Genomic DNA, 14,647 nt, shown 5'->3' with positions numbered 1-14,647 from the left:
ATTTGCCCAGACACAGCCCGGCCCCTTGCCACGTTGAAAGCCTGGCTGCTGGCAGCTGGAAGGGGTCATGCAATGCCTCCCCAGCAGGACACAGAGCACAGGACTGGAGACAAGCTAAACGAGCCTGGGTTTTAGAGCCTTCCTGAAATCTGCCCTCATAGAAGGCAGCTGTCTGGAAACCTGCTCACTGCGGGGAGGAGAGTCTCCCTGTGAAGAAGGGAGGCTTGCCAGGCCTGCCACTGCTGCTGCTCGCACGCAGGCAATGCTCCCGCCCCGGCTCAGCAGCCTGGTAAAACACCGGGGAGGTGAATAACACCACGGGAAGTGACCCTGCAAGCAGGATTTCCAAGAGCTTCAGAGCCCCACGCACCATGGGATAGCTCCCTGTGGCACTGCACACTCCAGGGAGCACAGCCCGCACAGGGGACCGTGCTGCCATCTGCTCTGGGAGCAAAGGGCATACTGGAGAGAGCGGGGAATTCAGGCACAATGGCTGAGGGGGTATTTCCCAGCTGGTACAAGGTCCAGAGGTATCCTGGATACATCCTGACAAGCTAGGATGGGTCTAAGGGCTGACTTATCCTTCCCACTGGGACAGTGGGTTTTAGTGATCATCACACATGCCTGTCCCTTCTCCTGAGTGTCTGTGCTGAGCTCTGTGCTGTCCAGCTTCTGCTCTGGGGCTGGGCTGCAGTTGGGGCCTATGCCTATGGAATACTTTGGCTTTCCAGTCCAGTGCTGTTTATACAATGCAGAGGACTTCTCCTTGCTTGCACATTCCAGGTACATCTGGGGTGGTGGCTGAAACAGACAGGTGCCAACAGATCCCCTGATTTCTCCTCCTGTCCTTCTAGCTAAGAAGCTCAGCCCTTCCCAGGCAGAACCCAGGAGAACTCATACACAGCAGTTGGGCTCTTTGCTCCGAGCCAGCCTGCTCCAAGTAGCATCTGTACCCAAAAACACACACTGGGCTTCTCCTCTGACTTCTCTCACATCTTCTTAGCACTCACCTGTCTGCAGCCAAGTGTCTGGAATGGGGTGGTTTCTGTTTCATAGAGGAGGGAGACTGTCCCACCTGTCCTGCACACTTGGCTTTAGAAGGACTTGGCTTCCCTGCCACGTCTGACCTCTCAGCCTCCTCCTTTATTCTGAAGGAGCTCAAAATGACAAGGCTCTAATAAGCCCACCATTCTGTGAATGAGGGAAAATAATTTAGGAAGTGATGACTGACACATTCTTATTTACTGTAATTACACAGTGTGCTTCAGGAAGGTATTTTCCTATCGCTAATCCAAAACATTTATACTCCCCTTTCTCACAGTTTTCTGCTCCTTCATTTCCATCTAGGCAGCTACTCCCAGGTGCCCTGCAGTGTTCCTGCAAATCTCTGCCCCTTTGGAGCTAGCAGGGAGGAAGGGGATCTGTGCTTCAACTTCTCCAGCCTCAGCTTTCCACAGCTACATTGGCAGCAAAGGAAGGACAGAGGAAGAGTGAAATCCTGAAGTTTTGTTTGCCCAGTTTGTTGTTTTCCTCCTACATTTTCTAATGGGCCTTGTGAGAGCCTGGGACCACACTGTAGTGTGTAACCACCATAAATATCCAGGTCAGTACCATATGGCCTTATACAGCAAGTTCAATAGTGTTGCTCTAGGTTTATCCTTTTAAAGACTTTGACACTAAGATGGTAAAATATCCCACATTTCCACTTGATAAAAAAAAAGGAACATGTGCTTCTATGCATGACGCAAAACTCTTTCTTCTTCTCCCAGAAGTCCATAAAAAGGCATGCAGAAGGCCTTAGGTTTTCATCAAAATGGTGAGGAAGTGCTTTGCTTCTCCTGGAGCCTCCCAAAGGACTGGAATATGCTCGGCGTTACTTCAGGCAGTTCTGAGGAGCAAGCCACTTGACTGGAAGAGTCTGCAAAAAAAAAATATCACACCAACCCTTTAGGCTGTGGTCACATGGAACTGTTTTAGGGATCCCAAGCACCCCACAGATCTGCTAAAAAGCTCTGGTTTCAGAGTTTCTCCCTCGAGCTTTGTGCAATCCTCCCGTACCTCCTAGGACTTGGAGGGAGAGGATGTCTTTCACTTGGACATCTGGCACTGGTGTCCTAACAGACAAGCTCCAGGGCATTTTGTGAAATAGTCTGTAGCCTTTAGAATCTGCTCCAGACAGAAACCCAAGGACACCAGGCAATGCAGCCCATTAATGGGATGAGTCTGTCAGATACTGTTTTGTGGGGTGTCTGTGTTTCTGTGGGACTGTTATTTGCAATAGGGGCATTTATCTCCTGCATGCATTCTCTACATACTTCCTGATTCTTAACCAATGTAGGACTTTTTCCCTTAGCTTAGCTAAGGCTTGTTGGAAACACAGTGTGGCTTAAAACATTTGCCAGCTTTTAAAATAATAATCTCAGAACTTCCTGCTCCAGACACCACCTAACAATGTGCTCTATAGGTTGTTTCCATGCACTAGAACTTATGTGTCTTATTTGACCTTTCACTCCAGACTTTTCCACCATGACCAGAATGCTTTTCCCTTAGTATCCATCACTCCATTGTGCTCCAAAAGTATGTAATTGTGCTCTAGGACAGTGGGATTCTTCCTGTGATGAACCTTCAGGAGCCCACATTCTCCTCTGGCACTTCCCTTCCTTGGTTCTCCTGAGTGAACTGGAAGTATTTGCACATCCACAAGTGGTTTGAGAGGAAACAAGCATCTCCCTCTCTGCATTCATCCCTCTGAAGAATCAACTCTCTGTGATACTGTTGCACTGCATCCCAAAGGTTCTGCCTGGATTCCCCATCCTGGCTACTCCACTTACGACCAGAGGTGTAGTGAATTGTGCACTTGCAAAATTGCCATTTTCCTAAAGACTTGGCCAAATTGCATTTGGGAATCCCACAGAATGAGCTAGTGCAGGGATTTATGGCCTACACCCCTGTACAAATCAGTACACTGATTACACTGTTCCTCCTGTGCAAATACCAGCAGAGCTCATCAGTAAATTTAACCACTGGCAAGAATTGCACAGATGGAAACTGCTAAATCTCATTCTGCTGGCCACTGAAACGCTCTCCCTCTGTCACTGTGCCCAAGCAAGGTTTTGCAATGTTAGCACATCTACAAACAGCACATCTCCTTCTGTAACAGGAGCAGAGTCCTGTGGACCTGCAGCTCCGGGCAGTCTCACTTTTGCTTTTTTTAGTGGAAATTCCCCATCACCAGTTGGTGCAGCAGGCTGAAGTCACCTGCTCTTGGAACAACTCCCTTTCCTTTGGGACCAGTTAGAGAGTGTCAGCCTTGAACTTATCACAGGCCACGTTGTCCACGCACCTACCACTTGTTCAAAGGTCTCTGCATGTACCCATAAATAGCCTAAGCACAACAGACCTCTTGGAAGGTTGAGGCCATCCAAGGCCTCCTGTTGGCATGGTGTGCCCTACCTTCCCCACCAGCCTCTCTAGTGCAGCTGGGGCTTTACATAAGCCCCCAGCCATCACTAAACTGCCAGGCTGGGCTTTGCTGAGAAAGCAGTTTTCTATTATTTCTTTTTCTTTGTCTTTTCTGCCTGTTGATATACACATTTCAGATCTCTTGTGACTGACCAAACTGAACCCATCATCCAAGGGGCCTTCATGCTCAGACAGAGCTTCTTTCCAGGGACTTCAGAGGGGAATTTAAGGGGAAGGTTGTTTTACTTGCTCCTGGTTGATGTTCCTGGAAGGCATCCAGCAGACAGATGGAGGTCCTTTCTGTAACACATACCCAAGGTCTGACTGACCTGTTGGGGAAGAGTCTCTGAAGGTCCCAGGACTCCAGGCAGGCTTCAGACTCTCCCATCAGTCAGGGCTTGCAGTGACCTCAATGTGGAGTCACCTTTATTTTTTACTGTCCCTGAAGGAAGGACAGGTTCTCAGCTACCTGCCAACAGGGAGCTTCACTGGAAACACACCTTAAAAGGGAATTTCCAAACTGATGGAATAAGGTACAGTTCCTGGTGTTTATCAGGACATCACCATGCCTTACTTATTGCTTCAGTGCCTTGTTTCTGACTTCCCAAGGTTTGGGAAGTGTCTACATTCTCCTGTCACCACTATCCACTACAAGCTGATTAGCTCGGTCACTGTTAACCCACAGGCTGGTTTGGGAGACTGGCCCATCTCTGGCATCATCCATTTCACATGGCCTAAGATGGGCCAAAGTATACCAGAGTGTGACCATTATCCCCCTGGTAAGCTTTTTGCACCAGTCCTCCACAAAAACGTGGTCCTGACTCTGTCCCCCAGCTGGATCTCCCCCCCATTTCCTCATTTTGCAACTCTGCAAAGGGCTCGATGCACGTTGTGTCTTCTCTTGGCCTACCACCTTCCCACACTCAGGCTATTTTATTTCTGCTTCTGAGCTCAGCTCTGTTTTTGCATGGCCCCTGTCTCTCTTACTTTACATATGCTGGGTGTGTGTGGTACTCTCTGGGGTGGAAGTTCTCTTTTCTTATCCCCTCGTGAGCCACAGTGCTGTGCTGACAGGACTGACCACTTTCTCACCACTGCCTGCTAACTGGCTCAGTGCTCTGCTGCAGCCCATCATTTAAAAACTTGGCACATTCCTCAGCCTCTTAGGGCATCTTTGGCTTCCCATTAAACACAGAGGTATCATTTCTGGCTCAGGAAGTCTCTGCCCTGCAGGCCACCAGGACCTGGGAGACTGGCATAGGAAGCTTGCATTGTGTTCATGTTTGTCTGCTCCTCCCAAAGCATCTCCTTCTGGACTCCAGGACTCCAGGACCTTTTGTCAGACCCAGCTCAGATTTTTATGTGCTTACCTTTCCCTTTTTCCCTGATCTCAATCTGGTCATCCCCTTACTGAAAAATCTATTATCAGGTCAATGTCCAATTTCCCCTGGTTGAATACCTTGTTATCCAACCAAAATAATCCTTCAGCTGAATTCTCTTTGTCCCCCACTTTGTGGCACACAGCTGACAAGCTTTGTCTAATTTGATGGTTGATTCTAGTCATACAGCTAGACTAGATAATTTAATCTCTTTTCCTGAAGGCAAGTGCTCACTGACATAAGAGCTGACCCCATCAAATTGGCTCCTAGGCCTCCCATTTCAGAACCATTCCCTCATGCCGTGGTTCTGGATGGAACTGAACAAGGTGCATTTTCCTCAAACACCATGGCTTTAGCACTGATTCAGCTGGGACAAATAGTCTGATTCCTTTCTCCTGGAGACTGGAAAGCTGGTGGATGATGGTGGTAGACTGTGTGATGGCCAGCTTCTGTGCAGCAGGAGGCTGTTTTTTCCTGCAGCAACCTGCAAACCTTTTATATCCCTTTCTCACTGATTTTCTCAATTTCTTAACTCTTTGCTATAGTTCATCTCAGCTTATAAATTGACCAAAGCTTTTGTTGTGCCTCTTATTTTCTGGAAAACATTATTTTGCATGATACTTACGCTGCTGCTCACCTCTTTGATCCATCCTGCCTTTTTAAACTGGGAATCTTCCAGAACAATTTAGCACTCTTTCTGGACACTGGAGTCTTTTATCCTTGTCTCCAGGTGACCTCTTATAAAACTCTTAGAAGTTTCCAGATGTTGCTTGAACTCCTTTTGCAAAGTCTCCAGCTGTCTCGGCTCATGTTTTGAGTCTTTGGTAATTTTCAATTTCCGTTCCCACTTGGTTCCAGAGGCATCCCAGAATTAGGACTTCTCCTAGAAGCTGAGTCTCACCCTCAACATTCTTTCCATAATTTGAAGATCTGCAGGTTGTTCCAGAGAGGATGAAGCTGGCAAAGAAATGCTCCAGAAATGTTCCAGGTGTTCCACAAGGAGGTTGCTCCAGAAATGCTCGCTGCACCCCCTCCCTGCTCCCCACCCTGTGTGTTAGTTACAGAAACCATGCAAAGCCCTGCTGTCCTGCCCATGGGAGCAGTCACCTGCAGGGAACTGTCTCTTCTTTCAGAGTTCAACCTCCTTTTTTGTCAGCACTCCCCCAAAAGGTCTCCAGTTCAGGGTGCTTTAGTTCAGGGTTAAGCTCCTTTTACTTGGCCTGTTTTCTTGATACTTTTTCAAGGACCAGTCCAGTGAGGAGTAGGGATATTTCATGCTGAAGCTGCCTGTTTCTCTCCACTGACTAACAAGAGAGCCTGCAGCTCTTCCTTAGATGTCCAGCATGGATGACTGACATGGGGCAACCAATATGTCCTTGATGAGCAACTTTCCCTTGCAGTCTGTGGTCCTCCTTCCCGAGGGAACTGCTCTGCAGTCCAGGCTTACCCAAGGTAATGTCCCAGGGGGGATTTAGGTAGGATATTAGGAAAAAGTTCTTCCCCCAGATGGTGGTTGAGCACTGGAGCAGGCTCTCCAGGGAAGTGACCACAGCTTCAAGACTCACAGAGCTGAAGAAGCATTTGGACAATGCTTTCAGGCACTTGGTAGGATTGTCCTGTGCAGAGTCTGGAGCTGGACTCCAGGATCCTTGTGGGTCCCTTCCAACTCAGAATATTCTATGACTCTGTGAACATTTGTGTAATATTCTATGACGACTGTGTAACCATTTGCTTTCCACAGCAGCAGCAGATTCTCCCACCCACCTCTGTAGCAGTCCACGAGCCTTTCCTCCTGACCCCCCACCTCTATAACCCATATGCACGTGGCACAAAGGTATGCTATTTTCATTTGTCCCCGGTTTAGCTTCGGACAGTGTGGAAATGCCATCAAGTTAACAGGGAGAGAGCTGTACAAGCCCGCAGTGCCGCTTGCTGCTTGCCAAGCAGGAGCCTCAAACACCTCATCAGAGCCTTCGCTGCTCCTAAAACCTCATTCGCACTTTACAGACGGGCAGTGCGGTTCGGCAGCCCCCCCTCCCCCCGCACACAAAAATCACGAGTTACCCTTATTGCCAGAATACCTGCAAAGCACTATCTTTAGACAGGAATGATGTGAGGTTCCCGTCTCTATTTTGGCAGGGGGCGTGTTTGGTATTTATTGGGGTAATTCCCCCGCCTCCCCCAGCAGCCCGGATTCTGTGGGAGCCCGGGTTTGGAGGTCACGCACCTCCAGGAGCCGGAGCCCGCGGAAGGGAGGGAGCAGAACTAAACCAAGTGAAAAGCAAGCGGTCAGAGCTGGCGGCGGGGATAAACAGATCGCTATGGATCGCCTCAGCTGACACTTCCCGCCGGGAATACCGGAGAGAAAGCCGCCAGCCCGGCGCTGAGAGGGGGTGGTGGTGCCGGGGGTGTCCGCTCCCCCCGCCCCGCACGTGGGGCCGGGGCCGCTGCGCTCCCCGCACACGCCGCGCTCCCCGCACGTTGCAGGGCACACATGCGGCGCCGGCTGCAGGCACGGCGCACACGCGGGGACACGCGGGGACACGCCGGCCGGGACACGCACTCGCGGGGACACGCACGCACGCACAGACAGCCCCTTGGCCGGGGCACGGGAAAGAAGAGCATCCCCTTCCCTCGGGCACCCCGTCCTTCCGCGGGCAGGAGGGTCCTGGCGGGCTGCCCGGCGAGGGGCGAGGGGCCCGGGGCTGCCCGGGGCCGGAGGGGCACGGCCCGCGGTAGCCCGTGCCGGGGGTGCCCGGTGCCGCCCGGTGCCGCCGCCTGCTAGCGGGGGGCGGCGGGGCAGGGCCGCCCGGTGCAGCCCGGCGGCAGTGATGTGGCAGCAGGTCGGGTCACGTTGCCGGCCCTGTGCTCGTACCAGTGTGAGACGGGATTAGGGAGGCGGCTGTCGGTGCCGCCGCCGCCGGCGGGGAGCGGGGGCTGCGCGGGCGCGCCCGGCGCGCAGGGACGCGGAGGATCCCGCCCCGCCACGTCCCGGGGCTGCCGCGGCCGGTCACGCTGCACCGGTGCAAATCCTCTGCCAATGTCACCCCCTGAGCCCCGCGGGGATGAGGGCTGCCCGAGGGCAGCGCCAACAGCAGTGTGTTTACATTAGAGATAGACATATTTTTATATGTATGTGCCTCTATACGTGAGTCCGTCTGTATAGAAGGAGCGCTTCTGCCGCGGTCTGGCGTTGCAGGCAGATCCGGCTCCCGTCCAAAGGTCGGGAGGGAGAGCTGCCGGGAGCAGCGGCGGCCGGGCGGGAGCACCGGGGGACGAGAGCTGCGGCACGGCGGCGCCGGGCCAGGGAGCGCTCCGCGCAGTAACACGCGTGTGCGTGCGCCCGTTCGTGCCCCCGCATCCTATAGAAATCTATAGAAAATGTACGGCGAACGTGACCCCCTAACCGCACCCCCCAAGAGAGGGGCTCAATTATTACCCCCTTCATCCCGTGGGCACGTTTTCCACTGGCGGGTCTCCTCCCCGGATGCAAATAAAAAAAATACAATAATAAAAGTAAAATAATTTCATAAGTATTCAAATTAGAGAAATCATAAAAATAATAAAACCACAGTGAGAGTGGCAATCATCACGGCGGTAACGCTGACGATGACAGCGGCGGCAGCAGTAACACGGGGGGAAGCCGCTGTCTCGCAGGGCGGCCCCGGGCGGGCGGCGGGACCCCCCCCCGTCCCCTCCCCGGTCCCGCCCCCGCCCGCGCCGCACGTGAGCCGGGTGCGGGGCTGGCTGGCGGCGCGCGTGCCCCGCGGGCAGGCGCGGCGGCGGCGGCGGCGGCGGGAGCTGCGGGCGTGTGCGCGGGGAGCGCAGCGAAGGCGGGCGGGGGGGAGCGGCAGCGGCGGCGGAGGCACTTGGGGGGGGGGACGAACCGCCGCACACTTTTGGCCACTGCACGGGAGAGGGGGGACGGAGGCTGCATGTGCGCAGCGTCGCTCGCGGATCTCCCGAGACTGATCTCAGCATCCCGCAGGCTCAGTCAAAAGCAGCGACGAAACATCAGCCGCTGCCAGACATGGATGAAGGAATCTCCCGCTTGCCGGAGAGGCAGCTACTGGAGCATAGGGATTTTATAGGGTAAGGCGCCGGGGCACTATCTCCGTCTCGTATCTCTACGGCGTTTCGTCTTCTTGAGAAAGTGCTGCGAAGCGCTGGAAGCGGCGCCGGCTCCCCGGCGGGGCGCGGGGCTCGCCGCCTCCCTCCGCTGGCGGACCCGGGCGAGCCCTTGCCCGGCGCTTCGGGCAGAGCGCTCGGCGCCCGTGTGCCCACTCGAGGAGGTGCTAGGCAAGCTATCGCTGCACTTGCCGATGCTGGATCTTTGTGTTTTTCTCCAGGCTGGACTACCCTGCCCTGTATATGTGCAAACCCAAAAGAGGCGTGAAGAGGGACGAGAGCAAGGTAAGATAAGTTTCTGGGGCTCTCTTCTCGCTTAACTGCTTAATTTGGGCTCGCTGAATTTTGCAGAGTAGCGTCGCTCCCAAGAGCATCCCCGGGGGGCTGCGCATACAACTTGCCCCCCAAATCACAAGTGGGTTTACGAGAGAGCTGGCACGGCGGGGAGAGCGGTGCCTTGACGATAATTTGCGCGGCATGTGGTCCGCATGACATTTGTTTTGGTTTTGATCGGCGTTCCGAGGGACTCTGTCTAACACTTGGCTTTTCCGGGTTTTGCTAATTAGGAAACGTACAAACTGCCACATAGACTGATAGAAAAGAAGAGGCGAGACAGGATTAACGAATGCATTGCCCAGCTGAAGGATTTACTGCCCGAGCATCTGAAACTAACGGTAAGGTGCCCAGGAGCGTATATGCCCGTGCGGATGCAGGCGCCGGCAGCCTGCCCGCTGCGCATCCCCGGGACGCCGGGCTGCCTGACTGCTGCCCGCCCGCCGTCCTGGCCCTAATGCCTCGGGTGCCGGTCTCACCCAAGTTAACGGAGGCCGCATTTGGCGGTAGCCAAAACGTGCCGGGAGGTAGCCAAGCCGCCCCCTACCCTTGCCTTTGCAGACGCTGGGACACCTGGAGAAAGCGGTGGTGCTGGAACTGACTTTGAAGCACTTGAAAGCACTAACAGCCTTAACAGAGCAGCAGCACCAGAAAATAATTGCTTTGCAGAATGGTAAGCGGGGTCCGGGGGGCAGCGCCGCTGGGGCGCACCGGGGGCGGGCAGGGGGAGGCGCGGAGCGGGGCGCTCCATGCCGGAGCCGCGGGTAAACGCTGTCCCCGCTCGGTCTCCCCCGCAGGGGAGCGGTCCATGAAGTCTCCGGTGCAGGCCGACCTGGACGCCTTCCACTCGGGCTTTCAGACGTGCGCGAAGGAAGTGCTGCAATACCTCTCCCGCTTCGAGAGCTGGACCCCCCGCGAGCAGCGATGCGCGCAGCTCCTCGGCCACCTGCACTCCATCTCGTCGCAGTTCCTCCCCGGCCCTCAGCTCCTCTCCCCGCCGCCGGGCCCCCTCAGCAAGGGATCCTCCTCCTCTTCCTCCCCGCCCGCCCCCCCCTGCGCGCCGGGCCACAAGCCGGAGGGCCAGGCTAACTGCGTGCCCGTCATCCAGCGGACTCACGCCGCCGAGCTCAGCGCCGAGACCGACACGGACACGGACAGCGGCTACGGCGGGGAGGGCGAGGCGCGCCCCGAGCGCGGCCCCGCGGCGGCGGCCGGCGGAGCGCTGCCCGCCCTGGCCATCAAGCAGGAGCCGTCGGGGGACGAGGTGCCCCCCGCGCCCAAGCGGCTGAAGCTGGACCGCGGCGGGAGCCCCATGCCCGGCCCGCCGGGGCTGGCGGCGCGGGGAGCCGAGGCGGCGGCGGCGGCGGCGGCGGCAGCCGCGCTGGTCAGACCCGACGCCGCCCTGCTGGGCTCGCTGATGGCCCTGGGGGCGGGCGGCGGCGGGGCCCCCTTCGGACAGCCGGCGGCGGCCCCTTTCTGCCTGCCCTTCTACTTCATCTCCCCCTCGGCCGCCGCTGCCTACATGCAGCCCTTCCTGGATAAAAGCAGCCTGGAGAAGTATCTCTACCCCGCCGCCCCCATCCCGCTCCTCTACCCGGGCATCCCGGCCCAGGCGGCCGCCGCCGCGGCAGCCGCCGCCTCCTTTCCCTGCCTCTCCTCCGTGCTCGGCCCCGAGAAGGCGGCGGCGGCCGCCACCGGGCTGCCCCCGACGCCCCACCTCCCGCACCCCTTCGCTGCCGCCGCCGAGCCCTGTGAGGAGCCCGAGCCCGCAGCCGCCGAGGAGCCCGGCGCCGAGGGCCCGTGAGACGGCCCGGGGGCTCCCCGCCGCCGCTGCCCTTCCCTCGGACTGAGGGGCCTTCGGGCCCGCACTTGCGCCCCCGGTTCCTACGGAGGGCAGGGGTCGCCGGGGCCGGTGATCGCCGGGAGCTGGCGGCCGCGGGGTGCCGGGCCCGGCCCGGGGGAGTCCCGCTGCCGGGGCGGCAGGTCCCGGAGCGGTCCCCGCAGAGGACCGTCGAGGATAAAATTTGCTACTCAGTATTTTTTTAATGTTTGGCTTTATAAATGCATAAATAAGGAAGACAAAACAAAACAAAAAAAAAAAAAAGAAGAAGAAGGAAGAAAACATAGTAAGGATACTTTTTTTTTTCTCTATAAATAGAGTAATTAAATGTGGCACCTTATTTGGAATGGGTTTATACATTGTGTCCCTAAGTCCCACTTGGGAACTTGCACTTGTTGTCCGGGAGACCTGGATGGGTTCAGGGTGAGGGCGGGGAACGAGGCGAGGGAGGAAGGGCAGAGCCCAGCACCTGTGCTAGCACTTTATGGAGAACCGGAGTGTGGAGGATGCACCCTGAGCCCAAACCTGCAGTGCCTTGAGCACCCGGGGATGCCGCTGGCTCCAGCAAGTTTTGGGTGTGCAAGGAAAGGAGGGTCAGACCCATTACATAACCTTGTGTTTATTTCATTTTTTTTTTGGCTAAGGTATACAGGTGTGGCAAGTGCATTTGTTCTCACCCCATCTTTATTTAATTCAGTATGTTCCCGAGAGATTTTTTTTCCCCCCCAAACCTTGCTGTATAAAATGAATGTTACTGCACTGAACTACAAAAAGAAACCCCCTTCTCTTCCCCCAAGAAAACACAGAGCAGCTTGTCAGCCTGAACTCATTTTATCCTAAATTCCAAGTGACACAAACTGGAGGCCGTAGGTAAACACCTCGCTGTGCAACCAGAAACGATTAACCCAGTTGGGGTAAGTTTCCCATATGGGTTTTTCCCTCATCCCATGCTCAAATACTGCGTTTTCCCTTTCTGGAGACAAACCAGACGCCAGATAATCACACAGATAAAGCTTTTATAATAAGGCTTAAACCAAGACCTTGCCTAGATATTTTTAGTTTGTTGCCAAGGTAGCACTGTGAGAAATCTCACTTGAATGTTATGTAAGAGGTGAGACACCACAGCCTGGCGAGGAGTGTGTGCGTGTCTGGGGTCCGTCAGTCCGTTTGGTGCATCTGCTGCTGCTGTTGCTACTGTTTGCCTCAAACGCTGTGTTTAAACAACGTTACAAAAAAAAATCTTACTAGCCTACAGAGTGGCTGTATGTAAATAGTTGTTAATACATCCAATTAATGACGTCTGACATGCTATTTTTGTAGGGAGAAAAATATGTGTTAATGATATTTTGAGTTAAATATCTTTTGGGAGGATTTGCTGAAAAAGTTGCACTTTTGTTACAACGCTTATGCTTGATACAAGCTTATGCTGTCTTAAATTATTAAAAAAAAATAAATCCTGTCTGCAAGAAACCAGCTGTTTTAGAACAGTTTAGTATGTGATATATTAGAAATCAATCTTTATATTCAGTATTTTCCAGCACTCCATGAATTCTATTATCTAAATATTTCCACACTATTTTGTGATTTAAAAAATTCTTAATAAGGAATAAAAACTTTAATACACAAAATGGGGCTGTCTACTAATTAAAAATGCAATGATAATACATAATAATTGGTGCATTGAGCTTCAAACTGTATGATTGTGTGTCTGATGATGATTTAATTCACATTTTTAATCTGTGTTTGAATTTGCTGGGTTTCCTTTAACTCTCTCTGGCAAACTCTGGTTTAATATGTGCACATTTCACAAAGCAAAGTGTGGAACACACGGGTTTCTTCCTGACATCTACTTTTTTCCCCTCTTGTTTTTGCAAAATACTAATCTTTAAAATTAACACTTGTCAGCCCTGGTGCTGCATGGGAGCTCCCTTTGCTCACAAGGAACAAACTTTATGATTTGCCTGACAATCTAATGACGTATCACAACCTCTGCAGGAATGAATGATGGGTGTCCCAGCTTGGAAATACTCTACAAAAACCACATATTTTGTGCTGAGGGGGAGAGGGAGAGGAAGAGGAGGAATAGAGCGGTGGAAGCAGGTTGATCACTCCTAGCATGGAAATGCAGCACCCTAAAGGCTTCAACAGATTGAATAGCAGAGCTGCAGATCACCTTTGCTTCCAAAAATTCTTGCAGGGAAATAAAATTAAAGGAACACCTCAAACAGTAGCCAGTGTTTACGTAAGAGAGAGATGAAGGGAACGTTCCGTGCTCCCTCTGCTGGTTCTCCAGTACCGGTGACTACAGTGACAAGGAATGAAGTTGGAATGGAATAAAAAGTTCCTAAGATTCGTGTTAATTCCACCAATCCCTTAAAACACAGGGTGAATTATAAATTGGATGAAAAATAAGCACTTCTTTTAACTTACTCGAGTAGGATTACTAAGAAAGGCGTCTTCACATGGAAGCTGTAGTAAATTTAATTCCAATTAGAGATAAATGTGGGCTATCTACAAATACCAATGGACACATAGACATGTTTTTTTCCATAAATAATGGACCAAAGGCTGCCACAGTGCACCACTCTTCCTGCCAAAGTAAATTACTAGGTAGGGAAATGGGAAAAATCTGTGTCTGCCTCCATCTGTCTTTGGACCTGGTTCTGCTCCCTGTGTTTTCACAGGAATGAAAGTGAGCTGGGCTCAACCCTTCCCCTCGGTAACTTTGACCTGCATACTTGAACAGCTTAACACTTGTTACGCCAGCATTTAGGCCGGGATGAAGGTGCTCATGAGTCCTCCTGCCAGCTGGGCAATCGGCCTGACTGAGCACAGGGCCCTTCCTGCCAGATCACGGTCCCAACACAAAGGGTGGAGCCAGAGCACGTCATAAAAACCTGTGCCCCTCGTGAGGAGTGCAGCTTAAACCTTAGCATCGGCAAGGCTTTAGGTCTCCTTCAAATTTTCTTCCTTTGGGAATATGAATCCATTTAGGTTTCACTGGGCTATAAACCCAGATCCTTAGAGGGCTTTATCAATTTCAGTATTTACCATGTACAGTAACAGGAGGGCTTGTTTTTATTAGCCCCTGGATCAAATGTGCCAAATGACTTCACGCCAATTTGCAGCATCAGTGAAATCTATTACATTTTATGACATAAAACATAAAGACAAACTATGCATTTTCTGATAATCCCAATGCCTAACAAAAGCAAACATGGGGGAAAATGGTTTGTAATTGAGGCTGATAACCCACTGCTGCTGGAGGCAAAAGGCACATGACAGGAGGGACCCTAGTGTCAGCCTTAATTATTAAATTCCAGGCTTCCTCAGATCCCTTTGGAGTCTAAATCAATTTGTATGTCTTGAATTTTCTTGAGTTTAAAAACAATCACAGAAACACTGGACAAGAGCTTCCCATCTTTAAATACACATTCCCTTATAGAAGCACTGAGAGTGCAGGACTGGGTGCTACATTTACTGTTTACACTTGAATCCATATTCT

At 52.8% G+C, this 14,647-nt stretch overlaps 1 protein-coding gene across 1 annotated transcript; it reads left to right on the top strand.

Annotated features, from left to right (window-relative positions):
- The first annotated feature begins 8,741 nt into the window (after positions 1-8,741).
- On the top strand, positions 8,742-12,839 carry BHLHE41 (basic helix-loop-helix family member e41). Its single transcript, XM_066550563.1, has 5 exons — positions 8,742-8,933; positions 9,191-9,254; positions 9,536-9,643; positions 9,864-9,975; positions 10,100-12,839. The coding sequence occupies exons 1-5, from the start codon at positions 8,872-8,874 to the stop codon at positions 11,104-11,106; spliced, it is 1,353 nt and encodes a 450-aa protein (XP_066406660.1). The 5' UTR covers positions 8,742-8,871; the 3' UTR covers positions 11,107-12,839.
- Positions 12,840-14,647: the final 1,808 nt, after the last annotated feature.

The sequence above is a fragment of the Molothrus aeneus genome, chromosome 5 (genome assembly GCF_037042795.1).
Source record: "Molothrus aeneus isolate 106 chromosome 5, BPBGC_Maene_1.0, whole genome shotgun sequence".
Classification (NCBI taxonomy): Eukaryota; Metazoa; Chordata; class Aves; order Passeriformes; family Icteridae; genus Molothrus; species Molothrus aeneus.
This window is presented reverse-complemented; position numbering and strand designations above follow the sequence as displayed.

Excerpts from the sequence above, each read along its gene's own strand:
- BHLHE41 (XM_066550563.1), top strand. The coding sequence starts at position 8,872 with ATGGATGAAGGAATCTCCCGCTTGCCGGAGAGGCAGCTACTGGAGCAT. Across the intron at positions 9,644-9,863 it reads CCGAGCATCTGAAACTAACG|ACGCTGGGACACCTGGAGAA; the intron begins GTAAGGTGCCCA and ends TTGCCTTTGCAG. Across the intron at positions 9,976-10,099 it reads AATAATTGCTTTGCAGAATG|GGGAGCGGTCCATGAAGTCT; the intron begins GTAAGCGGGGTC and ends TCTCCCCCGCAG.